The sequence below is a fragment of the Trachurus japonicus genome, chromosome 11 (assembly GCF_045865225.1).
Source record: "Trachurus japonicus isolate A0001 chromosome 11, Traja_1.0".
Classification (NCBI taxonomy): domain Eukaryota; kingdom Metazoa; phylum Chordata; class Actinopteri; order Carangiformes; family Carangidae; genus Trachurus; species Trachurus japonicus.
This window is the reverse complement of record NC_140917.1, coordinates 3916737-3944250: the sequence shown is the minus strand read 5'-3', so window position 1 is coordinate 3944250 and position 27514 is coordinate 3916737. Positions and strand designations below refer to the sequence as shown.

The following is a 27514-nucleotide window of genomic DNA, read 5'->3' as shown; positions in this document are numbered from 1 at the left end:
ACTTTATATAAAATAAATAAGTAATGCTAGCTAGCATGTTAATAATAATAATAATAGGCCAAATAACAAACAAAATATTCTGCTAACAAGCACTTTAAGCTAACTAGCAAGCCCTCAGGCCACAACAGCAAACAGCAGGCAATGATAGAAATAGAAAGATCATAGAAATGATAGAGACATTTAACACTAAACAGCAACAAGCACAAAGACATAAATAAATCTGCACAATTCAACCATCGCCAAAACAAAAGTATAATCAGTTCATTCAGTCATCAGCATCATAAACCAGCTAGACAGTAGGTAACACCTGTTGACTTCCTACCTGTGAAGTCCAATCATGTGTTGTTAAAGTCGCTGGTTTATATTCCTTCAATCCTTGAGTCCACAGATCATCAGCTTCAAACTGGTTTTTCAAAGATTGTGACTGAAATCCTTCACAAACAATCTGCAAACTTCCTCTTCTTCACCTTATTCTTCTTTTTGATTTTCGGCCATTGGCATCCAGCAATAGGTGAATTACTGCCCCCTACTGTTCTGGAGTGTTGACCAGACAATAGGTCCACACCATAGACTGTATATAAAAGAGCCTACACACAATTCCTAACCTACCGTATACATTGTGACGACCCCTCCCGGGTATATACCATGTCAAGAAAATATCATTCATTTACACATCAGTGAATTTGTACAGAATATAGTACATTAACGTTAGGCTACCACAGATTTCCTTAATAAAAAATACAAATGTTGTTTCAAATGTTGACTACGGTGGCCCAGAGGCCTAATTCAGAAAACAACTTCCTCAGTTTGACAAACACAAGAGCTGGAAAAACTCACATCATAACATAAGTGTATCTGAGGACACAATGAAGTGGCGATGTTTGTCACTTTGCATGTGTTTTCTAAGGTTGCAGTGAGTTGAGCCCTCGGGGCCACCGTAGCTCCCTCCTGAGCCACAGCTGCTAAGTGGTTAACAGCTGTGACAGTGTGAAATAAACTGAATCGAGTCATAAAAACAATTTAACATGTGACTTCTTTCTTTCTATCTATCTTTCTTTCTTTCTTTTTCTCTCTCTCTCTTTCTCTCTTTCTTTCAGCTGCCTCTCTGAGTGGGCGTCTTGGTCTAGATGGACATTCCTGCCGGGGGTTCAGGATATCTCCCGTGTTTGTGTCCCACAGCTCTCGTCCATGGCCGCTATTGTTTCCCCTGCGCTCGTCCTCGACCTTCCCGCCTCAGGAACAAATCCAAGACTCTTCTGGCCACGAGGGCACGAGCAGTGTGGTCGTCCCACTCGCTGCATTCCTGCTCCCTACCTCTGAGAGGCCGTGGGAGCAGCGCCGAGGCCGAGGCTGAGGCCCGGCCCGGCCCGGCAGGACGAACAGACGCCGCTCTGTTAGACCGCCGTCCACAGTGGACAAACACGTCTCCACTCTGAGTTTAACTCTGCTTATACAGGAAGCTGGGCGGCCATGTTGGCTCCACTGTGTGTTAAACCACATGTTCAAGATTCCTCAGTGGAGCAGTTCGAATAAAACCATCTCCATTCCCATCTTTATCCGCAGTCATTGAAAACATTTTTGTTATAATAAAGTGTGAGATCTTGACCAAAAAAAGTTAGCTAATCAGTTGTTAAATCTAATTTCTTTATTTTCTTTTTCTTCTTTTTGTTCCAGCCAAGGTAATTTCACGATTTTTCCCAATAAACAAACCAAAACACAATACTTTCTTATTCTCTGGTTGGAAAGGAGCAGGGAGAAGATACCTCTTATATTGCCTGTCCCTCACTTAATACATAATTATTCTGAAAACACAGTCTTACAATAAAAAAAAAAGTCACAATCTGAACATTTTTGCATTAATAAAAAGAGTTTGTGAATCATAAATTACTTTTGTCACAAGTTCTGATTATTATTTCTTTCAGCATTTTCTTGAATTGGAATATCTCGAGATCATTACATTGAGAATTCAACAGTTTGAATTATTAAATTATTAGGCTAAATTCAATTCAATTATTGAATTATTAAACTATAAATCTACGTGAACATTTCCTTCAAGCTCTTCAGATGCTGCATCCACACGACCAAACTCATGTTGTGTGGGGCCACTGTGACCTCGAGCTTTGACCTTTGACCTTCAGCCACAGTGTGTCAAAGTGTAGTTTTGTGCCACATTTGAAGAAAAAAAAACACCTTATTGTGTACACAAGGCCAGAACAATCACCACGATCTTAATCTTTGACCTTTGAGCACCAAAATGTAATGGAGTCCATGTGAATGTTTTTATGCTAAAACCCGTCGAGGTGTCACAGAGATGTTGTTCAACAACCTGAAAACAACATGGCTGCTGTTATGACTGTTGAATAAAAGACATAAAATATAAAATGAAACAAGAATAAATAAAAGTGAATAAAAACGACTGTGACTAAACGCTGCAGTTGCTGTTTATTAATCTGTCACTGAGCTGTATTATAAAATCTGTGGGATTGAAAATAATGTCCAAACTTCTGCAGCTCAGAAACTTGATCTCCTCCTCATCACACAACAGAGCAGAGTGTCGCACAACCAACTTTTCTTTTCCTCTGTTAAAGTTATTTTCTGCCTGTGAAATAAGAAGCAGCCACAACAAAAAGACGTCTGTCCCCAAAATATTAATATTCTGAAGCTGCAGGGGAGTTTTCTAACACAACTTCTCCTGCAACAGATGCTGCTTTGTGCAGCTGCGAATAACACGACACATCCGGGGCCATCGTTGTGTTGTAACGTGGAGGAATAAAAACACACAGAGACAAATATTCACACAATACAACGAACAATAATACCATAAAACCTCATATTTGGATTGGACTTTACATGTTTTAAACAAATTAAGTCAAATCAAAGCATGAGCCTTATAAGGTTTCCTGCTGTAGCTCGGCTACATCAACAAGACCAAGAAAATCTATAGGCTATTGTGAATTTAATTCAGATTTAAAGCATTTGTCAAACATTATTTAACAACTGTGACAAAGCTTCACAATTTAACAATGTAAAAGTCTGAAGAGTGACCGGACCAAACATGGATGATTACATTTCTAGGAGTTTGTTGAAGATGGGAAAAATGCTCAAAAATTGGCAACTAAATTAAAAATGGCTGATTTTAGCTAATGGGTCGAAGAGGCTTTAAAAAAAAAAAAAAAAAAAAAAAGATCTTTGCAACTAATCTGTTAAGCTAGAGGCCCACACAGAGTTGGGCGTACTAGCGGACCGTACGCGCAGCGGACTCCAAGCAGACTCCACAAGCAATGTCCGTGGTTGTTTGATATTTCATAGTCGAGCGTACCACCGTGTGCCACTTTCCTATATTTCCCACAATCTTTGTGCGCTTTCTGTTATGGAGTTATCCACGGATGACGAGGGTACGCATACGCAAAGAAAATTAAGCTTTGCAAGTGTGACAGTGGTGGTCCTGTCACTATGCCTCCAATTGATCATGTGCCTTGGCTACTTGGCCAAGGGGATGTCCCTTTGGGTGACTGGCAAGCGCGCGTGACTCTTACCCGGGAGGTGTGGGTTCAATCCCCGCCCGGGCCCTCTTCACCTTGCCACATTCTGGCGTTGTTGGCAGGATCCATGTAGCACTAGGGGTGGGTCCATGGATTCATAATGTGTGGCAGCCTGCGCGGAAGCACGAGGACGTGCTTGTGAAAAGAGGGGGAGAGATGTGACAGTGGTGGTCCTGTCACTATGCCTCCAATTGATCATGTGCCTTGGCTACTTGGCCAAGGGGATGTCCCTTTGGGTGACTGGCAAGCGCGCGTGACTCTTACCCGGGAGGTGTGGGTTCAATCCCCGCCCGGGCCCTCTTCACCTTGCCACACAAGGATGTCCCACTCCGCATTGAGTACACTTTGAGTCCACGTGGACGTGTGCAGAGTCTGCTCCATGCAATACATAGTCATTAAAATCTCAAAATTTCTTCAAAAATGATCATGGTCATTGAAAAGTGATTGATCAAAAACTATAACACCTATTGAAACGTGGATGAATACACCAATAGACATGACTTGTGTCTACATTTTGCAGTTTAAATGGAGTCTATAGGTGAAAGTATGCCTGAGAAGTAAAGGTTTGAAAATCTCCAATAATTACTCTTTTTAACCACTTTTTTGGCTTGTTTCATTCACTTCAATGCAGAATGTTTCACAGTTTCGTATTCTGTAGAGAAAATTAATAGCACACCGATCAAACCGAACCTCACGTTTTGATCTGTTCCGAATCAAAATGGTATGAAAGAGGAAGAAAAAAAAGAAGAAAAAACACGCAGGATAACAAAAGCTAACTAAAATGCTAAATAACAACATAAAGCTAACTTACATGTTAAATAACGACATTTAAAGCTAACTTACATGCTAAATAACAACATAAAGCTAACTTACATGCTAAATAACAACATTTAAAGCTAACATGTTAAATAACAACATAAAGCTAACTTACATGCTAAATAACAACATGCAAAGCTAACTTACATGCTAAATAACAACATTTAAAGCTAACATGTTAAATAACAACATCTAAACCTAACTTACATGTTAAAAAACATAATTTAAAGCTAACTCACTTGCTAACGTGATTTCAAGCTACTACATGTTAAATAGCCTAACAACATATTAAGCTAACTGAAATGCTGAATAACAACATTTTAAGCTAACTTACATATTAAATAACACAAATTAAAGGTAACTTACATAATAACATTTAATACTAACTTGTTAAATCACAACATTTTAAGCTAAATAGAAAGTTGAGCTGAATCAGTTTCAACACGAGGACAAACATGTCGTCTGTAGTGTGAACCAGAGGTTTGATCGACGCTCGGCTCGTGTTGGCATGTTTCACGCAGTCAAACGGCCTCAGTCAGTGTCTGAGTCAGCGTGTGTGTGTTCATCTCAGCCACCATACGTACGTCCAATTTAAACACCATCCATTAAGAAGACATATGAGGCGCGCCCAACAAAGGCCTCCACAGTGCGGCGGCTGCTTTGCATCAGGCTGTGAGTTCACGCTCAGAGATAACCCTTGTTGTTACCCCCCCCCCCTCGGCCCGGGGTGAGGCGTACGGGGAGAGGAACAATGGCCCCGGCCCATGCCGAGGGCGGCAGTGACTGACACAGCCACTGAAGCTGCGAAGAATGCCTGGTGTCAAGCCAGAGCCATGGATCACCCCGACCCCCCCATCCATCCCATCCCACCCCACCCCATCCCATCCAATGTCCCATGGTGCATCGGGGCCCGATCGAGGGGACGACACCTTCAAAGACAGGCCCCCGAGCGTCAGAGGGACTGCATACCGAGCTGAGTTGGCACCGTGGGCTGTAGAGGACTGTACTGAAGCCTGAAGGACAGAGGTCAACCCCACCCAGACGCAGCAGCTGAAAGCATGGCCACGGCGAGCGGATCGGGACAGAGCACCTTCGGGCTCGGCAGGAAAAAGAAGAACCCAGGACTCATGGATCAGATTAGCAAATTCTTTGGAGGAGACAAAAAGAAAAGGAGCAAGGTGAGAACTTTTAATATCACAGCATCCCTTTAAATTCTAATTTTAAAGGAAAGAGAAAACCAAAAGTTTATTGTAACTATAATTTTGTCCAGATTAATATTTAAGACTCATCTGAGTCTTTAATATTGATTTCACTGGGGATTGTTTAATTATTGATCTGATTCATCCTGTTAAGAGAAAGTTAAACTCTTCCTCTCTGTTTAAAATCACTCTCTTTAATGTTTTTGAGGAAATAAATGAGGAATTACATTATAACATTTTTTTTTAAATGTAAAGATTTAGATGTTTCTCAGTCTGGAGTCTGCAGAGCTGCTGCTGCTTGAAAAACAGAGTTTAGATCTGAATATAATATGAAAAAGTGCTCTGTATTTGACTTGGCTAGTTTATTTCATCATAATATAACATCCTTTTATAAATTGACTTATTATAACTTTAAGTTTAGTAAGTTTATAGACTTTTTTGTAACATCTGTTTTGTTGCTGCTGCGTTAGTTTAACATGTGACGTTGTCTCAGCAACAGTTTGAGAATGTCTGATTTTATTTTATACATCTTTTTAAAGTTTATTTAGCTTATTTGACTCATCGGTTTTATGACCAAGTGTGAAAACTGAAAATGAAATATAATAAAGTAGATTTTAAAAGCTAAAATAACAAAAGCTATAAGAAAAATCAAGTTCAAGTTCAATTTTATTTATATAGCACAATTAAAAAGACCTGTAACAGCCATCCAAAGTGCTTCACAGAGCAGAGACAAAAACAAAAAGAATGCATGTACAAGAAACAAGAAAACATGCCTTTCATCACACATACTAATGCATGTAGCACATGCACATATATGAACATACGCGCATACATACACATATACGCATACGTGTACGGCTACAGTAGTCATAAACAACAGTGCAAGTTTATGTTAAAAATACACATAGGCATTTTGAATAAGACTATAGGCTGATTTTAATCATAATAAGCTCAGATTGGAAGAATAAAACAGTAAAAGACCTGAAGAGAAATGAAAATGAATCCAGTTTTAATGAGGCTGAACAGAGCAGTGGCTGAAACAGTTGTGTGAACATCTGGAAGAACAGCTGTGTGAGGCTGCTACTGTCTCATCATCTCCATGGATACGAGTCGTGTTCACACTGAGTCAGTTGTTTCACCTGGTGGATTCACACCTTCCACACGTTTAGTCATGAATGTAACTGGTCACATGTCACATGACTCCGGCTCCTTTAGGTTCAGTTTTTTTCATCAAATATAAATATATTTTGATTCGGTTATACGTTTATTTCTCAGTGGTTTTCCTTCACACTGTATTTTAATTAGTGACACATGACGTATGTTTGTGTTTGATTCCCACACAGGGGTCGTTCCGGGGTCACCTGGCCTCCTCTCCCCAGCAGTCCTCCTCCCGCCGCCGGACCAATGAGAACGCTGTGGTGCATTTCTTCAGGAGCATTGTGAGTCTCATCAGAGATATTACTATAACTTATATACATACATCCTTTGGTTATATAAGTTAATGACATATAACAAATTCTGAAATTAAACTTTGCATTTGTAAAATATTTATATTACGACAGAGTATTAGGGCCACATTGAGAAAAAAAACACACAGACTTCGAGAATAAAGTCGTAAATGTACGAGAATAAAGTCGTACATTTCCTACGAGAAAAAAGTCTGAAATTTACGAGAATAAAGTCGCAAATTACGAGATAAAGTTGTAAATTTACGAGAATAAAGTCGTACATTTACGAGAATGAAGTTGTACATTTCATATGAGAAAAAAAGTCACAATATTACGAGAATAAAGTCGTAAATTTACGACTTTATTCTCGAAGTTTGTGATTTTTTTATTTGTCAATGTGGCCCTATGCTCCTATACTCTGTCGTATTATGTGATATTTTGCAATTTCAACATATGGTTACCATATATATATATTAACAATATACTTTTCTTACATATACAAATATATAAGAATCCTGCATGTTTAGGTACAATACTATATTTATACATGACATACACATGCATATGAGTGTGATTTAGACAATGTCAATATATGAAACTGTTCCATATTTACATTTTATTAATATAAATATGCTTTTATGTCTGCTGCATGTGTGGAAGTTTGCAGGTGGGTTTATTCACATTTTTGTGTCTTACTCTGAAAACATCACAAGTTGCATAAGAAACAGAACAAACCAGGTTCCTCGCATTTATTTTAAAGGAGTGTTGCAGAGTTGTTGTTTTTTCTGATTCGCTGTATTGACACCCGTCTAATTCCTGCAGCAGCGTCTCGTTTCCTCTGATTCCTTCGTTGAGTTTCATTCAGCAGCTCAGCTTTTTCTTTATTTGTTTGTTTCTTTGTTGCTTCCGGTTTCACACTGTCACTGTTGTTCCTCAGGTTTCCTCTCAACCTCAACCTAAATCCAGGGTGAGTCTCATTTTTCCACATTTTCTGTGTGGTTGATCCTTTTCAGAGGCGACGCAGCTGCTCAGATGAAAATTCTACTTCTTACTTACTTTTTTGGATTTTTTTTTTTTTTTAAGGTTTCCAGGCTCTTGATACTTTAAAGTTTTCGTGTTTTGGGATTTTATATTTTAAGGATTTTGCTGCCATCCAGTGTTGGCATCAGAAAACACACTCAGGAACTCATGTCAACTTCCTGCCCCACCCCAGATATAATGCACGTTCATTATCGTAGTTAGCATGCTAACATTCGCACAAAAATCAAAGGCATTTTAGCCAATTTTAACTATTTAACAACATGTTTTGGTTAAACTTTGTTAGCATTAGTGCTAAATTAGTAAATACAGTCTGATTTGAGTCATTTAACAAAACTACAGGTCGACTGTGCTGCAGTTTATCGGTATTAACCATAGTTATATCGTATTGGAAGCCCTCTAGTGGTCGTAATAGTTATGACCGGTGCAAAGGAGGTTACCATGACCTTTTTATTTGATATAGTCCACATATATATATACACATATTATCATTTATGTAGTAAATTAGTAAACGCAGCCTGATTTGAGTCATTTAGCAAAACTGCAGGTCGACTGTGCTGCAGTTTATCCGTATTAAACTAAAGTTATATCGTATTGGGAGCCCTCTAGTGGTCGTAATAATTATGACATTTTTAATTTGATATAGCCTGCCCTATATAGCTAAATGAGTAAACGCAGCCTAATTTGAGTCATTTAGCAAAACTACAGGTCGACTGTGCTGCAGCTTATTAAAACTAAAGTTAGGCTTCATTTTATTGTGACTATACAACCCAATCCAGGTGTTTTGTTTGTTTTTTTAAGTTTTCCAGCTACAAAATGATTAAATTGTTTTATTTGTTTTTTAAGGATTTTTTATTTGATCTATTTATATTTATTTGGTTTATTAATGTTGAGAACCCGTAGCTGCACAGAAGTGAATGGTGGGAGGAGGGTCGGGTTTAATCAGCAGCACATTGAGACTAATGGGTTTTATTGAAATGGGGGAGGAAGAGGAGGAGGAGGAAGAGGATGGTGGTGGTGATGAAGATGATGAAGGTGTCCTCACCTGCTCTCATCCTGTCACTGTTTGTTTCTTTTTTTTTTCATGTCCAGTGGAGAGACGTCCTGGGTTTGGTACGTCACTCAGTCTTTCCCCCTCAAACAGAACAAAAGCTCCAACACTTAAGTGTGTGTGTTAGTGTGTGTATAAGTGTGCGATTGTCTGTCTGTCTGTGTGTGTGTGTGTTGAAACCTGCAGTGGTCTGTGTGTGTGTCTGTCTGCAGTGCACCTGTTACCTAACCTCCTCTCTCGTCCTCCTGTCTCTCTGTCTTTGTGTTTCCACCTGAGTCTCGTTCATTCATCACGAGCGTTTTTACATTCAGCTCAGAGCAGAGAAAACATGTAGTGATGAAGTTAATACATCTCAGTCTCCTCCTCCTCCTCCTCCTCCTCCTCCTCTCTGCTCCGACCCAGAGCGGCTCTCTGCTCCTCGATGACTTTGAAACTGCTCAACTTTTTATGAACCACAACCGGTAAAAACATTTTGGCCTCTTCCTCCTCCTCTCTGTAACACCTCCATCCCTCATGTGCCAGAGACTTCTCTCTCTCTTCCCCCTCGTCTTCCTCCTCCTCCTCTCTGTCTCCTCTGGACATCGTCCTCCTCAAGACCTTTTCTCCTCATCGTTCACTTTCTTTCCCCCCTAAAGGTCGTCGTCATGTGAACCTGCTCCTGTCACACGTTCATGTTCATGTTCATGTTCACGTCGTCTTGTTCTTGTTGTTGTTGTTTGATTCTCTCACAATAACAGATCACAGTCGTCACGTTGAGCTGCTGCTGCTGCTGCAGAGAAACCACAGACCACAGAGTCACATCAGAAGGAACTCTTTAAGATTTCCACCTTAACTCTGTAGTATTTCCACCTTAACTCAGCTCCATGTGTCCCTTGTCTCTAGTTCTGGTTAAACCAATGACTTATAACTAGTTCCAGGGAGAATGGAGCGTCTCTTGGCTGAAAACCAACCTTGTAAGATCAGAGCCTCCGACCTCCCAACTTTTTCTTGAAACTTTCCCACTTTTTTCTAGAATTTTTAACCCCCTTTTATTTTATTTTTTTGAGATTTTTTTTTTTTACCACTTTTTATTATTATCATTAAAAATCTTTTTCTTAATTTTAGAAATTTTTACCACTTTTTTCTAGAGAATGTATCTTTTTTTTTTTTTTGAGAAATCCTACCACTTTTTTCTAGATTTTTTTTTACTTTTATTTTTTTGATAATTTTCACCACTTTTTTTCTAGAATTTTAACCCCCCCACCACCACCTTTTTTTCTAGAATTTTTTTTACTTTTTTTTTTTTTTTTTACTTTTTCTTAATTTTAGAAATTTTTACCACTTTTTTCTAGAAAATGTTCAACTTTTTTTTTTTTTTTGCGAATTTTACCACTTTTTTCTATAAATGTTTATTATTATGTTTTGGGAGAAATTGCATCACTTTTTTTCCAGAAATTTCTCTACAATATTTCCAAAAATTTAAGCCATTGGCCCTAATTTGAAAATGCATTGACTAAAAAAGTAACGTTCATCAGTCTCAGAAAAAATATGTTCGTGTATTTCTGGTGTTTGCTTCAAAACTTTGTCCAGTGGGGGTCTACGGTCTAATTTGTGTCAATTTGGGTCCTTGATGTAAAAAAAAAGTTTGAGAACCCCTGTCGTAGATGATAAATAACGTTATCCACCGCTCTGTGGATTGATTTCTCAATTTCTCGGCTTCGTTGGAAACAAATGCACATGGAGGAGAGGAGGGTTAGAGACACAGAGGAGGAGAGAGCAGGTTTAAATTTCATTATTTACAAGAGAAATTTGTCTTGAAGCAAACAGATGTAAACTCAGTGAACATTCAGACACTAAACAAAGAGACGTTGAGTCTGTGCAGAGGTTTGTAGTTTCTCCAACAGCAGCAGCAGCGACGGTGGCGTTCTTGCTCTTTGTGACGACACAGTTTGACCCGTTTGAGACGTGTTTTTCCTCCGTCGGTGTAAAAAACCAATTATAAAAAAACGTCTCCATGAAGGTGGAAGGTCAATGACGACGCAGCAGCTTTTTCAGGGTCTACGTCTACTTCTTCTAGGCCTCGTCGCCGCGTGCCGAGAGCACAAAGTCGCCGGTCAGGAGACGCAGAGACCAGAGCACGCTGTCCAGACTCTTCAACCTGGTGAGCTCAGCACCGCACACGCCCGCAGCCACACACACACTTCCCCTCACCTCACCTGGACAACACACACACACACAAACCAACCAACACAAAAACACAAGAAACTGCAGCTCACCTCACTTTTTCTTTCTCCCGTCTGTGTTTATCCGATGGAAACAGTGACGCTCTGACCACAGATCAGTGAGTAAAGAAACATATGAATCAACATAGTCATGATTTGTACGGTGGCCCGGAGGGAAAACAACACAGGAGCTGAAAATATAAAGAGTAGCTACTTGTCTGCAGGGAAGATGGCGGCACCATAGGTCCATACAGGACGTTGGTCTTCTGTCGTATATATTATTTGCCATTCGCCGCTCCATACTGGACTATATTTATCTATTTGCAGTTATATATTTACCGTAACTGCATAATTGACTAGTTAACTGACTCCAAGTCTTTTCACGATTTTATACAGTATGAAAAACTGAGATGTTTGCAATTAGAAGCCTAAAATAATCACATCATCAAGCGATCATCTCAATGTTTCATCGATTTACAATAAATATTAATTGTAAATATTGTATTGTAGAAAACACGTTGCACTTTTTAGACAAGATGATTATCAAAACACTCTTTTTCCTACCGTTCCATCTCTTTGTATCTATCGTATCCTCGTATCGTCTCTGTCATCTCTTCAATCGACCGTTTGAACGAAGAAGACCAACGTCCGGCTGTAACTGTTGGACCTGTGGCTTCGCCCTCGTTCCTGCAGACGGTCCCTCTCGAAAATACTCACAACACAACAGAGGCGTTTCCAGGGGACACTAGAAAGTGACGGACCGGACATTTGACGTTATGTAGATGACGTCATGATTTATGTGTTTCTGCACAAACTTAGCTGTTAGCTGTTAGTTTAGCCGTCGTCAGGTCGCCGCCACTTTTTTTTGCCTCCCCTGGAAACACTTCTGTTGTGTTGTGTTCGTGTTTTTGGTAACTCTTTAATTTACAGGCCGCTAATTACGTTGATGATGTCGAGAAATAGCCAAGAAATATCATAATGTCTAGAAATAGCCTAGAAATAACGGTCAATTTCATAGTAATGTTGAAAAATATAGCCAAGAAATAAGGATTGTGTAGAAATAGGTCAGAAATAATTGATTGTAATTGCCAAGGACTTGATGGAGAAAAATTCAAAACATGAAAAGCATGTGTAATCTTTTACCTTTATGAAAAACAAGACATTACTATGAAATTGACCGTTATTTCAAGGCTATTTCTAGACATTATGACATAATTACTTGTTATTTCTTGCCATTATGACATAATTAGTGTCCTCTAAGTTAAAAAGTTACTGACTTTTGTTCATCTGCAGCGTGTTGATCCTTCAGGGCCACCGTAGTTTTATCATTTCAGTTTGTATTCATTCATTCATTCGTTCATTCATTTCCATCCATCGACGCTTTCACAGCAGCCGGTCATCTTAATGAACTAACCAGCTGAAGTGCAACATTGTTCTTTCTTTCTTTTTTTTCATTTTTCACAGTGATTCAACAATTAAATATATTAAAATCTCATCTCATCCACAAATGATATGTTATATGCTACCTCGGCTCCTGTCACGCTTTATTTTTTCCAGCAGTGTGGAGAAGCTTCTGACAATCAGTGTTGACACGTCTCTGCTGCCAAATCTGTGGAGCAGTGAGTTAGATATTCATCCTCCTCTTCCTCTTCCTTCATCATCTTTTTCCTCTTCCTCTTCCTCCTCTTCTGCAGGGAGATAAGTCCCGTCCACCCCCCAAACGCTGGAGCACCATCTTCTAAGCTCTCCTCCGCCGAGGACCAGGCCACAGATCCGATGCCGACGGGACGAGACGAAGGTCAAGCAGATCGGACGGACTCGGCGGACTCGCAACCTCAAGAAGATGTTAACTCACTAACACAAGCGACACAACATTGACACAGTGTAGAAGCCACTCTCCGGGGGTGTAGGTCGTCCACGTCTTCCTCTTCTTCCTCTTCTCCTTCTTCTTCTTAATCCTACGTCATCTCGTCGCAGTCGTTGTTGGAGGTTCGAACCTCCGTCTCTCGGTCCGATGGTGCTACTGTCTGCTACCGTCGTCGTCTGTCGTCCATCTTGAGGTTTGTTTTTGTTCGTTTGTGGCAGATGTTTTTTGGGTTTTCGTCTTCACGCCTTCTTCTCGCTGCTGCTTTTTCTAGAAGCTCGACTCACCTGAACAAACCGTCGTCGTCGTAAAAAGAAAAGCCCGGACGGAGAGTGGTTCTTCTTCTGTTTGTGCTTGAGTTTGAACCTGCATGTGAGAGTAGCACGAGTCTCTAACCCCGTTTAACTCGTTTCATTATTAACGAACATGTAGCCTACAGTACACGATGCTGTCGATGCCCTTTATATAAATGCACTGTTACGTAACTGAAACGGTCCGCTGTCTTTTTCCTGCACCTCTCCATCTCATTTTATTGTTTCTTTGTCTCTATGTTTGCATGATAAATTAAATTTTGATTTTTGATGTCATTGAGTGTTTTATTTAATTTAATTTAATTTAATTTAAAAGGCGACACACAGGTTTGTTTAGTGAACTGGTGGTCCGAGGGGAAGTGGTTCAGTGGTTCAGTGGTTCAGAGGTCAAAGGCCGGAGGAGTCTCAGTACCGAAGGACAGGAAGTTGAGTGTTTGTTCATTATTTTTTAAATGTGTTGTTGTGTAATAAAAAAAACAACATGGATGCTCTCGTTTGTACGTGATGTTTGTAAGTTTGTAAGTTTGTAAGTTTGTGAGCTTTAACTGTTGCAGGTGGAGGTGGAGGTGGAGTGTCGTGTTTCCTCTTCATGTAAAACCTGAATGTTCGGTCTAACTGAAATTAAATAAAAAATACTTCTGTCGTCTCTTAGTTAAGACTCATTAAATGTTTTAAAATCTGAAAAACCTCTTGTCTTTACTGCTGTTTTATATTTCTACAACAGAAACAAATCAGACTCATTCGCTTTCCTGCAGGATTAGATAAGAAAATATCATTTTCATGTATATAAAGTAAATAAACAACAGCTTACAACAGCTTGGGTCTAAAGGTAAAAAAAAACAAAAGGGTTATTCAGTAACTCATTATATCTATTTCCTAGGGGGTTATTGAACTAGAGCTAACTCTGCCCTAATTAACACGACTGGATTGGAATAAATATATATTTTCTTATTCTTATCATTCATTAATCATACTCTATTACAAATGCTGCTGCAACCTCCCCACTGTGGGACGAATAAAGGATTATCTTATCTTAATTAGAGAGAAAAAATGTGATGAAAAGATATAAAATGAACATGAAAACCTGTTAAAAACAACAAAATATACTATAACATAAAAAAAAATTAAATTTAAATTTAATTAAATTACATTATGCTGCACATTCACCACGCTATGAGATAATAACACAACGTTACCAGACAGAGTTGTTTTAGAGGGAAATTCATGCAAAACCGCTGATGCGCGTTGCCTTCAGGGACAGTTTTTCATCAAGCAGTCTCTGTATTTCCCTCTAAAACAACTCTGTCTGGTAACGTTGTGTTATTATCTCATAGCGTGGTGAATGTGCAGGTCACAACTTGTCCACCAGAGCGTTGTGGAGTTGTTGGATTGTGTATTTGATGAGTTTGATGAGGGAAACCAAGAAATCCCATAATGAGCCTCCGTAGCGTAGCTCTGAGCAGCTCGCAGCTCTGCTCCGCCGTTCTAAAAAATAGCTTGCACCGACAATTAAAGGTAACAAACCTACTGCTATGACTATAGGGATTATGGCAATGGGCCAGTTTGCCAGAATGTTGAACTATCCCTTTAAGTCTTGAAGTTTGACCCTGTGAACATCCTCATGTTCTGGACCAAACTCAACCCACGCTCCATAACTGAACATCAAACATCCTCTAGAGACCAATCATCTTCCCCCTCAGACAATAATCCTCCTATAATAATAATAAAAATATATATACTACAAAAAAAAACAGATATCTGAGCATCGTGTCCTTCGTTTAATTGGATCCTAACGAGGATGAGTCACCGTCAGAGGTGAGAGAATCTGGTTCTCATCATTAGAGACGATGCTGAGAAAGAAAGAAAGAAAAAAATAAAACTTCTCAAGGACAAAACTCACAATTAGCAGCTTCTGATTTCCTCTGAGAAAACTGACCCAAAAACTCACAACACTGATATTAAACACACACTGAGATGTTCCCCCTCTGACGTAAATATATAGCCTACTATTAATAAATGATAATAATGTATATTATGATCTCAGTTTTACCTTCCTACAACTACAACAACCAGCAAACTGTGGTGTAACTCTCTGGACTGTGGCCTGATTGAAGTGGTGACATATATAATAGTATATATAATATATAATACGGCACCATACGTAAGATCCTCGACGTCCTCCTTTGTCAAGTTGCTCTTTGATTGTCGAGACCTTGTTTTTGCCTTTGAAATGTAAATCTCTGTTACTAGGCTGCTGCCTCCCGATACACCTGAATAGACTCGACCGTGAGAAGACAAGAAGAGAGAATATCACAGTTCAGTCCTTTCACAGCAGCAGCAGCAGCAGCAGCAGCAGCAGCAGCAGAGATGGACACGTTAAATAAATAAACCTCTAGTTCATCAGCTCCTTCTCCGTCTTTCTGGGTCGTTTCATGATTAAACAGAGTTTCCAGAGCTGAACAACAGAGACCTCTGCTGCTGCAGCTCTGAGCTGCACACACAGGGCCGTTGTACAGGGGAGAAAGGTGATGATAACTCTAGGGGCCCAGCGCCCAGTGGGGCCCATAAAAAACCCCAGTAGTCTAATCTTTGTATGACTGATTTATTCTGCGTAAGACCCTGACTAATACTCGTAGTACACTGTAAAAACTCAACATCTTTCCAAGAATATTTGTCTTATTTCTTGTCCAAATGTCTCATTTCTAGTCAAAACTAATCTCTTTCCACTTAAAATAAGACTCATCACCTAAAAATTAACTTGTTTTTAGATAATTTTCACTTAAATTCACAACAAATAGAAAAATCTGCCAGTGAAAGTAAGTTTTTTGTGCTTGTAATAAGGAAGAAAAGATTTTTTCTACTTATTCCAAGTGAAAATATGCTTGAAAAAAGTAAAAAGTGTCTGAAAACAAGCTACTTTTAATATAATGTGTCTTATTTTAAGTATAATGAGATTTGTTTTGACTAGAAATGACATTTTGACTAGAAATAAGACAAATATTCTTGCTAAGATACTTGAGTTTTATGCAATAGCATCAAAACAAAGAAGGCTAAATAAAAAACGATAATACATACGTAGTCTAAGAAAAAAAAAGGAAAAGTTAGGGGGAGGGGCCCACTTTAGTATTCTTTAAGGGGGCCCAGAATTCCTAGCAACGGCCCTGTGCACAGGAGCTCAAATACTGTCGTTTACACCGAGGCTCAGTGCTGCACATTAAACCACATTAAGTCTCCTGTAATAACTGGTTTATATTATTAATCATCAACTGGAATGAGCCTCACGATAAATAATAAAGCTGCAAAACTGAGAGTCGCTGCTGTGTTTTTAAACTGTGTAAAACTGCTCTGATCCCAACATATAAATAAAATAAAATAATAAAACGTAATAAAATAAAATAAAATAAAATAACCCTAATAATAAAATGAAATAAAATCATATAAAGCAATAGAATAAAATCATAAAATATGATGAAATAAAAATGAAATAATGAAATAAAATAAAATGAAATAAAAGCATAAAATGTAATAAAATAAAATAATGAAATCAAATCATAAAATATGATAAAATAAAAATGAAATAATGAAATAAAATAAAATGAAATAAAAGCATAAAATGTAATAAAATAAAATAATGAAATAAAATCATAAAATGTAATAAAATAAAATAACTAAAATAAATAAAAAAATAATTCAATGAAATTCAATAAAATAATTCAATGAAATAAAATAAAATAAAATAAATAAAACAGAAAAAATAGAATAAAAGCAGTGTTATATGTTGACAAAATAGAATGAAATGTGTTGCTTTAAAAAAAAAAAAAAAAAAATTCGGACCTGGTTTAAATCTGATTGGTCGATATATAATATATTAAAATAATCACAATGTTCCACAGTCAAACATCCAAACTGTTTATTTCCACATGTACCAATGTTTGTGTCTCAGTATTGCACAGAAAATATTTTCACACCTTCACATTCGTTTATTTTTTTATATTTTTTTCCAATGTCAAATAATTTATGTGCAAAATGCAGAAGAGCTGAGTTCAGGCTCAGAAAAACATTCACAGCTGCTGCTTCACGACACCGAGCAGAAAGTTTCACGTCACTGAAGCGCGACAGCGACGAAAACACCGACGAGACAACACAACGATGCACATGAAAACATCCACACCTCCTCCCACGCACACACTTTTGTCCCTCGTGTGTCTCCATAGGAACATTCAGTTCCCACTAGAGCTGCAACAATTAATCGATTCATCAAACAATTAATCGATTATTAAATTATTATATTGAAAAATTGGTTTGATTTGTTTTTTAAAGGGGAATTGCCGTTTTTTTTTTACAATCTGGACCTTATTTCTAGCATAAAATACGATCATTTCCTCACCCAGATAACTTTGGTGTCATTACCAACCGCCAGACGACGTCCTCAAATGTCTTGTTTTGTCCACAAACCAAAGAGAGACTCAGTTTATTGTCATAAAGGAACAAAGAAACCAGAAATATTCACATTTAAGAAGCTGGAATCAGAGAATTTCGACTTTTTTTCTTAAATCTGGACCTTATTTCTAGCATAAAATCCGATCATTTCCTCCCCCAGATAACTTTGGTGTCATTACAAGTCGTTGTGATGAAATTAGCTCCAGCCGAGAGCGGCGTATATCCGTATAATGGAGTCTACAGGGCAGCAGAATGCAGCCTCTAAATAACACATTATCTGCAGAGAAACTCCTTCATTTCACCAATATTTAGTTCTGATAGGCTAGTGCTGTTCCCCTCTGAGTCCGGGGTTAGCTGTTATCAACGTCAACTGACCTGGATGGTGTCATCTCTGAGCTTGTTGTGTCATCTCTGAGCTTGTTGCTACCGCTAATGCTACGGTTCGTTTCTGCGTGTTTCTGACTTGTCAGAACAAAATGAGCAGCTGGATGAAGTTCAGCTTCCACAGGCTTCCTCTCCTCAACCTGGACTCACTAAAGCTCCGGCTAGTTGAGATAAAAATGGACCCGAATGCCGAAGCGGAATGATTATTATCAGAATGAGCCGGGCGGCGCTCGGAGATGACATCATCCAGGTCAGAGGTCAGTAGGTCAACCTACAGACCCCGGATGTTGAGGGGAATAGCACTAGCCTATCAGAACTAAATGTTGGTGAAATGAAGGAGTTTCTCTGCAGATAATGTGTTATTTAGAGGCTGCATTCTGCTGCCCTGTAGACTCCATTATACGGATATACGCGGCTCTCGGCTGGAGATAATTTTGTCGAAACAACTTGTAATGACACCAAAGTTATCTGGGGGAGGAAATTATCGTATTTTACGCTAGAAATAAGGTCCAGATTTAAGAAAAAAAGTCGAAATTCTCAGATTCCAGCTTCTTCAATGTGAATATTTCTGGTTTCTTTGTTCCTTTATGACAATAAACTGAGTCTCTCTTTGGTTTGTGGACAAAACAAGACATTTGAGGACGTCGTCTGGTGGTTTGAGAAACACTGATTGATGTTTTTCAACATTTTTTACATTTTATTGACCAAACAACTAATCGATTAATCGTTTAAATAATCGATAATGAAGATAATTGTTAGTTGCAGCTCTAGTTCCCGCTGAAGCTCTCACTCGCCTCCTCTTTGAAAACATGGCCGCCGCCGCCGCCGCTCAGACTCTGTGACCTCAGCTCGTCCACGATCCCAGAGACGCCGCCCAGCAGCCCCCGCATCCCGTCCTCCATGTCCCCGTGGAAATCCACCTCCTCCACCTTCACCTGCCCCGCCGCCGCCGCCAGGAACGCCTCCCCTTCCTCAAACCCGTAGCCGTATCCGTCGTCCATGTCTGTCCCCGCCGCCGCCGCCGCTGTTGCCGCCACTGCAGCAGCTGTGTTTGTGTGTGTGTGTGTGTTGCTGGTGGCGAGGCGTTGGCAGCGCGCCTGGTGCCGCAGGAAGCTGTCCCTCCAGATCACCTTCTTCCCGCACAGGACGCACTCGTACGGCCGCAGCCCGCCGTGCGTCTTGATGAGATAAGATAAGATAAGATTACACTTTATTGTCAGATCACTCTGAGATGTGTCTTGCGTCCCATGACGTCCAAAGTTTCACACAAATAATAACAAACAAAAATCTTCTCACATCTATTTCTTAGGCAGGTGCGTCGGAGGGTGACAATTAAGTCCAAATTAGAAAAAGAAGAGTTCCCGCACACATGGCCAACTTGCAGAATTTATTGCATAGCAACGTTTCGGTGCTAGACCTTTTTCAAGCAAATGTTTGCGCCACCACAGGAAGCCATCTTCAATAGGAGTGGCTGTGTGACACAAACCAATCACTTTCCCACACGTCTGAGTGTGAGGAATTCAAATATTAAATATCAACATTTAGAACACGGCTCTCTTGAATACTCGATTCTGATTGGTCAATCACCAATATTCTGCGGTGTTTATTTCTCGATAGACCACCGCTGAGCGGACCGTTGCTAGGGACTCCATAGCAACGGCCGACTCTGCATGTCCGGTCACGGCCGCTGTTTTGCTGAGCCTCCTCCCGTTCGTGCATTTGAAGCCTTTGATAATCAATCAGTGGATCGATGGATTACCATACACGTTACCATGTATTTTGTGTAGTCGTACCTGTCATAAACAAGAGATTATGGGGTGCGTTTGTGTCGCGGAGCTACAGAGAGGAGAGGAGCTGTGACACGGTCAGAAGTTCTGATGCAAGTTTACTTTTCAGCCACGATGTGGAAATAACTTAGGAGCCTCCACTCTCCCTGTAACAGGTTACACGTCGTTTATCTAACATCACTATTAGTCCGAAGCTATTTAATGACGGTAAAAATGAAACATAAAGTAAATATCCTGCATAGTTTCTCTTTTCTGTGCTGCGCTGGTCAGAGCGGCGTCCCGAGCAACGGTCTAATTTTACATGAATAAAATCTCTTTTTATCATTATTTTGTGTTACATTATTGAATGATTTAGTTGTAGGCCGTGTTCTAAGCGGGATAATGTATAGTTCGCGTCGGGGTTCCATACAACCTGTCGGGGTTTATTTCTCCATAACAACCTCCGAACTATACATTATCCCTTACACAAACAATAGAAACAGCATCAATATAGTACAAAGGTAAAGAGCAATGAATACATACAATAAATACTAATAGGGCTGGGTAAAAATATCGATTCAGCAATGCATTGCAATTCTTTTCTCTGCAATTCAATATCGATTCAGCAATCTTCTGAATCGATTCAAGCCCCTCGCCAGTGGGGGCGCTGCGAGCAACACCCTCGTGTGATTCGCGCTGTACGGACGGGGGCCGCACTAGACCAAACCATAACAATATGGGAGTGAGTAGTAGCAGCAGCGGGGATCGATCGTCGGGGGAGGGACGCACCGCGCCGTGCCGTATTAACTTTCGCTTTCAACACGCGCTGCTGTTATGCATGCGTGCTTCTCTGTGGTGTGTATGTGTGTGAGAGGATGCGGCCATCGTCCGACGGGGGGGGGGGGCGGCGGCGGCGGCGAATATCGCTACTTTTTTTTTTTTTTAAGACGTTAGTTTAGGCGGCAGCTCTTTGTTGTTAAGGCGGCCGCCTTAACAGGAAAGCGCTGCGGGAAACCCTGACAGCTGCTCTCACTTCTTCCTCTGCTCCTCCTCACTCACTCACCTACACACAGACAGGACTCTGTCTTCCTCACACTCACCCCAGCCCCTCAGTTTCTCATCCCACCTGCCCGTACCATACACATTGACAGTCAGTCAGAAATCACAGAACTTAAACATCATAACAAGAACATTACTGCGGGGTCGCTACAATATTTTCAGTTGTGCAGTCAACTATTATTAATAATATTGTTTTGTATTGTTTTATTACTCAAAATGTTATGAGTTATTTTCCAAGAGGAAAGTATCACATAGCCTAATTTAAATTTAGCTGCCCTGTAGTTCAGTGTTAAAGCAGTGTCATATTTTGTTATGCTATGAGTTATACTATGGCTGTTCATAAGGCATGAAACTAAACAAATAATTATTAAAAAAAAAAAAATCTGGTACTCTTATTTGTGTATTTCTGCTTGATACTGAATCGATATCGAAGCATTTCAATCAATATCGAATCGAATCGATATCGAATCGAATCGTGACCTAATGAATCGAAATCGAATCGAATCGTGAGATTCTCAACAATACCCAGCCCTAAATACTAAGCTGTCCTGACTGGATACATTAGGTCCTAATGGAAGGTAATAGCTAATAATCACAGTCAGAAACAATAAATACGACAGATACAATAGAAAAATAGAAGACAGAGGGACTTGCAATAAAAAGTGTGCAAGGCTACAACAGAAGTCTGAAACAGTCTGAACAAATCATGCAGAGTCTACCTACATATGTGATGATTTGATGATGCATGATTTGTGCACTGTTTCAGACTTCTGTTGTAGCCTTGCACACTTTTTATTGCAAGTCCCTCTGTCTTCTATTTTTCTATTGTATCTGTCGTATTTATTGTTTCTGACTGTGATTATTAGCTATTACCTTCCGTCACACAGCCACTCCTATTTAAGATGGCTTCCTGTGGTGGCGCAAACATTTGCTTGAAAAAGGTCTAGCACCGAAACGTTGCTATGCAATAAATTCTGCAAGTTGGCCATGTGTGCGGGAACTCTTCTTTTTCTACACAAATAATAACAAAATACCAAAAGCATACATTTACAGAAAGCATAAATGTTACCCTCAAACGTCACATTTAAAGAAAAACACAAACTACCTCCTAATCTTCTCAAAAAATAAACATGTTGTTGTACCTTGAGGTGTTTGGTGAGGTGGTGCTTCATCTTGAAGGACTTGGTGCAGACGGGGCAGCCGAACGGCCGCAGGTTCAGGTGCTGCATCTTCACGTGGCGGTCGCGCATGCTCTTCAGCGTGTACGCCTTCCCGCAGTGGCAGAAGTGCACCTTCCCCGTGTAGGGGGCGCCGGCGAGCGACACCGAGGACGAGGAGGAGGACGGGGTCGGCGGCGAGGGCGGCAGCGGGGGGAAGGCTGCAGCGGCGGCGGCGTTGGACGGGGACAAGTGGCGGCTCGAGGTGGGCGAGGTCAGAGAGCCGGCCTGTCCCCCGGACCAGTGGACCTCGTTGGTTGCCATGGTGAAGTCCGGGGACACGGGCAGCAGAGGCCGCTGGGACACCTGCCCCGTCCCGTCCTCGATCTCGTCGTACGTGTCTCTGCTGCCGAACGTCCCGTCGGCGGCGAAACACTCAAAGTCCACGTCCTCCTCTTCCTCCTCCTCCTCGTCCTCGTCCTCGTCCTTCTCGCCGTCCGGCTGCGTCCACGGGCCCGACGACGGCGACGCCCACTGCTGCTGCTGCTGCTGCTGCTGCTGCTGCTGTTGCCGGGACGACACCGAGGCCGAGGCTGACGGACAGGACGGACCCAGAGCTCCGTCGCCTGTCTGACAGGTGTGGGCGGCGGCGATGGGGGGCGGGGCCGAGGAGTGATCACTTCCTGCGCTCGTCTTCACCGAGGCTTGTCCAACCTCTGCGTCCTGATTGGACGCCTGGTGGAAGACACCTGGAGACGGAGAGAGAGAGAGAGACAGACTGATCCCAGAGCTGAAAGTAGCTGTGTTTCCATTTCCTCTAGAAATGTGCAAAACCTAAATGTCGCAGTTAAAAAACAGGTGATGGAAACGCCTATTCTTCGAAAAACCTCTCAAATGTCACTAAAACATTTTTATGCTCTCATGAGGTGGGTTTTTTTTCAGACGTATCGATATAAAAGTGTGATGGAAACACTTGTTTCTGTTGGAGAACATCACACAGCTGATTGAAGGTATCACTAGTCATCCTGAAATGTTGGATCCATAGTTTGTCTGTGAAATCTTCATTCACAATCCTCTTCTAGAAATCCCTTATTCGTGGCCACTGCCATTGCCACACATAATATATATATATACATACAGTATATACAATATCCATACTGTATAAGGGATTTGCCTTGGAGCGCTGCCTTTGTCTTCTGTTAAAAACAATCACAGCAACAGCTGAGATCGCTGTCCCAACACCATGGAAACACCAGACGCTTACATCCATCTTCTTCAAAGTGAAGAGACTAGACCAGTAGCGCCACTTTATGTAATAAACTTTGCCGCATTTTGTAATAAGTTGTTACATATTGCACCGAATTATTAAATTTTCATCATGAAAAAATGCAACACCTGCATTCTGTAATAGTTTGGTGCATTATTTAACAACTTATTACACAATGGGGTTAAAGTTTATTACACACTGTGCTCAAGAACTCAATTACAAAATGCGGAGTTATTACATCATGCGGTGTTTACGAGAGTTAAAGCAGATATCAGTGGAATGTTTTTGTTAATATAAGTCCTAAATAGTCCTATTTTCCGTCAGCAATCACTTACATGAAGTATTTCAGCCTAAACACGAGTCTCTCCGTCACTCTGCTCTGCTGTAACCCGAGGAGAAAATTTTCCTTGTGGGATACAAGTGTTATCCAATGAGGGGAGAGAACGGCATGAAGGGCTGTGTGTGCAGCCAAGGGATGCGCGTGAATGTGGTGACGTAGCACGAGGACCAATTGATGCCTGACAAGGGCGGGGGCTGCTAACTCATGGTGCGTTCAAGGAAACTCGTACTTTGTGTTTTTCCTTCCTGTGAAGTCATACCAGTTCGATCTGGTACGAGTTCACGGGTCGGAAGTTACGAGTGGCCGTTATAGGGAACTTTCACAGACAACAGGACGGTAAAAACACGAGCTACGGGTTACCTGGAACGCTACCAAGTCGTAGTTGTGACTTGAAGCTGTAACTTACGGTTTCAAAAGCCTGCCTTGAACACAGCATTAGCCGAAACGGCCGTGCCGATGATATCTGCTTTAAGGCTCGTTCACAAAACAGCTGTAAATACTATAGCAATTGTACTTTTTCGAAATTTCAAAAAATTATCGCTTTTATTTTGCCAAAACCTGTGATGGAAACGCAGCTACTGACAGTTAATTAAATGTCCAGTCAGTGATCAAGTGTGTAAACGAGACTCAGAGAAGCTCATTCATGTATTTCCATCCTCTATTACTGCAGCTCTGGGTCTCCACATTAAACTAAAAGACTGAATCAAGAAGCTGCTGCTGGTTCAGAGAAGAGAGCAGCAGCTGCACAATGAAGCTCAACAACAACAACGTGTCCAAGGTCGACATCCAACTGATAACAGTAAAATGTTGTTCATTGTCAGCAGCACCATCAGTGGTGTGTCGCTATGGAGACGCCATAGATGATAATAAAGAGACGTGACACTCATCGCATCATCAAGTCTATCTATCTATCTATCTATCTATCTATCTATCTATCTATCTATCTATCTATCTATCTATAAAATAAGAACCAACTGTGTGATGTGATGTTGACGCTGTAAAGTCTTGAGTTACGGCTAAAAACAGTTTTATTCATCTGATTTATAATCCTGCACTCTGAAAGATATTTTGCATTTTATACTTTGTGTTTTTCTGTTTGTTTTCTTATTGAGCTTTTACTTCTGTTTTCATGTCTCTTTTATTTCTCTTTAGCTCAGTGTCTCTGTGACTCACTCATACATATAGACAGTTCAAAAGCTGAAAAAAAGAACTTTAAAACCTCGTGTTTTTGTCGTATCCCTCCACATCTCAGACTATAGTTTCAATTACCTCATATAAAACATTATCAAATTGTCATATTTGTCTTGAGTTATGACTATACAACCTTTGACCCTTCAACCACTAAACTCCGTTCTGAGCGTCTACGTCTCATATTCACGACTCCCTGTTGTGTTTCTTAAAGTGCAGTGGATGGGTCTTTGTGGGCCTGTCCCAATATGCACACTTGATCACACTTACACACTTGGGCACTTGGTGTGCACATTCATGTTCTTAGTGTCAGTGCGCAAGTGTGTCCCATTTCTCCAACGACCGAAAGTGCAGCGCGCTTGATTTGCACTTTACCCACACTTATGGTAAGACCGCATCCGAGCGGTATTTGGCCAAGTATAAATCCCACAATGCACCACGGTGAAGTGCGATTGAATTAATCCCAATAAAATGAAATTAACTTTCTATCTCATAATTATGACTTTTAATGTCATATTTTATATTCATCATGCTCTGTTCATGTTTTTATTTTTTCGTTTTTCTTGTTTGTTTTATTTACTTACGGAGTTGGGCTTACGTATTTATGATCTGAATCTTGCGCATAGAGACACTTTAGGAGTAGATGAGACTGTGATCCAGCAGCACTGTTTATTAAACTGTTGCTGTGTGTGTCGTAGTTGTGTTACTGTGCGCAGTGGCACAGGCTGCACTTGTCCAGTGTGTCCCGATTGTTTTTAAATCTCCCCCCACACGCTTGACCACTTAATCCATGCTTGCACACTATATGTAAATATACGTTCCGCCGGCAAAACGTCACCAAAGTGTGTACGTAACCAAGCGCACTGAGCCAAGTGTGGAGGAATGGGACAGGCCCTTTGTGTCTCACCACAGTGGCTCAGCTGTGTGAAGTTTTCCTTCTTCTCCTCCCCGACTCCTTCGTCCGCCTCGATCTCTCTCTTCTCGTTCCTCCTCTTCTCCTGCGCCTCGTCTCCTCTGCTGCTCTTATTATTATCCAGCTGTCTGTCGGCCGCCGCCGCCGCCACCCCCCGCTGCTGCTGCTGCTGCTGCTGCTGCTGCTGCTGGAAGCGGACTTTCTGCTTTATTAACGCCTCGGCGCCGCTGAACCCCCCGTGGTGGTGGTGGCGGCCGCCGTGTCCCGGTGCGTCGTGCAGCATCGCGAAGTGGCCGGTTTTAACGTGTCCTCCTCCCGACGTCCACGTCTCCTCGCAGCCGCTGTAATCGCTCTCCGTGAAGCAGCCGCCGGCGTCCAGCTGAGTGTCGGCTAAGTGCAGCGCCGCCGACGATGACGACGGCCGCGCGAGAGCTCGCCCCCACCTGGGGAACTGCTGCTGCTGCTGCGGCCGCCGCCACGTGGCCAGAGGAGGGAGAGCGTCGGGCTTCCTCTCCCTCCGCCGCCCCTCCCTCTCCAGGTTGAGGCAGTCGCTGCTGCTCGGGGACTGCTGTCTGGACGCCGTGCCCTGATTGGCTGCTGCCGCTGCTGCTGCTGCTGCTGCTCCGGGCGCGGCGACGACGTCCACGAAGGGGCGTGGCCTCTTCAGGATCTCGGTGCATTTGTCCACGATGTGCCACATCTGGAGGAAGCTGGCCACGGTGACGTAGTTGACGATGTCGTCGTGCACGATGCTGAGCTGCCCGGTGTAGGCCGAGCTCAGCACGCTCTCAAACGCCAGCGGGTCCATGACGGACGGCAGCGACACGGTGGTGACGTTCTTCAGCAACACCTGGAGAGAGACAGGAACACAGAGAGAGACACACTAGTTGTGTTTTTATTTCCCCCAGATAGGGTTGGGTGGTAACGCGGTAATAATAAATCTTAAAGGGTTAGTTCAACATTTTGGCAAATTGGCCCATTGCCATAATCCCTATAGTCATAGCAGTAGGTTTGTTACCTTTAATTTTCTGTGCAAGCTGTTTTTAGAACGGCAGAGCAGAGCCGTGAGCTGTTCAGAGCTACGCTACGGAGGCTCATTATGGGATTTCTTGGTTTCCCTCATCAAACTCATCAAATACACAATCCAACAACTCCACAACGCTCTGGTGGACAAGTTGTGAGCTGCACATTCACCACGCTATGAGATAATAACACAACGTTACCAGACAGAGTTGTTTTAGAGGGAAATACAGAGACTGCTTGATGAAAAACTGTCCCTGAAGGCAACGTGCATCAGCGGTTTTGCATGAATTTCCCTCTAAAACAACTCTGTGTGGTAACGTTGTGTTATTATCTCATAGCGTGGTGAATGTGCAGGTCACAACTTGTCCACCAGAGCGTTGTGGAGTTGTTGGATTGTGTATTTGATGAGTTTGATGAGGGAAACCAAGAAATCCCATAATGAGCCTCAGTAGCGTAGCTCTGAGCAGCTCGCCGCTCTGCTCCTCCGTTCTAAAAATAACTAATGTC

At 41.4% G+C, this 27514-nt stretch overlaps 2 protein-coding genes across 8 annotated transcripts in view; one reads left to right on the top strand and one right to left on the bottom strand.

The window, feature by feature from the left end:
• mbpa (myelin basic protein a) overlaps positions 1 to 13047 on the top strand; it is a 354691-nt gene extending 341644 nt beyond the window's left edge. The window contains exons 1-7 of one of the 6 annotated variants that reach the window (XM_085790739.1): positions 5285 to 5536; positions 6901 to 6996; positions 7943 to 7972; positions 9136 to 9156; positions 11151 to 11234; positions 11394 to 11414; positions 12990 to 13047. In XM_085790739.1, coding sequence (XP_085646865.1) covers positions 5417 to 5536; positions 6901 to 6996; positions 7943 to 7972; positions 9136 to 9156; positions 11151 to 11234; positions 11394 to 11396 — 354 coding nt within the window. In that variant the 5' untranslated portion in view covers positions 5285 to 5416 and the 3' untranslated portion in view covers positions 11397 to 11414; positions 12990 to 13047. Of the gene's footprint in view, positions 1 to 5284; positions 5537 to 6900; positions 6997 to 7942; positions 7973 to 9135; positions 9157 to 11150; positions 11235 to 11393; positions 11415 to 12989 lie in introns of those variants that run through there. The other 5 variants (XM_085790737.1, XM_085790741.1, XM_085790736.1 and 2 more) reach the window with 5 other exon arrangements.
• Positions 13048 to 18877: 5830 nt separating this feature from the next.
• Positions 18878 to 27514, bottom strand: part of zbtb22a (zinc finger and BTB domain containing 22a) — an 11124-nt gene continuing 2487 nt past the window's right edge. Inside the window, exons 2-4 of one of the 2 annotated variants that reach the window (XM_085790709.1) lie at positions 25979 to 26834; positions 22262 to 23025; positions 18878 to 19472 (exon numbers count right to left, since the gene is read on the bottom strand). In XM_085790709.1, coding sequence (XP_085646835.1) covers positions 19062 to 19472; positions 22262 to 23025; positions 25979 to 26834 — 2031 coding nt within the window. In that variant the 3' untranslated portion in view covers positions 18878 to 19061. The remainder of the gene's footprint in view (positions 19473 to 22261; positions 23026 to 25978; positions 26835 to 27514) is intronic. The other variant, XM_085790708.1, reaches the window with a different exon arrangement.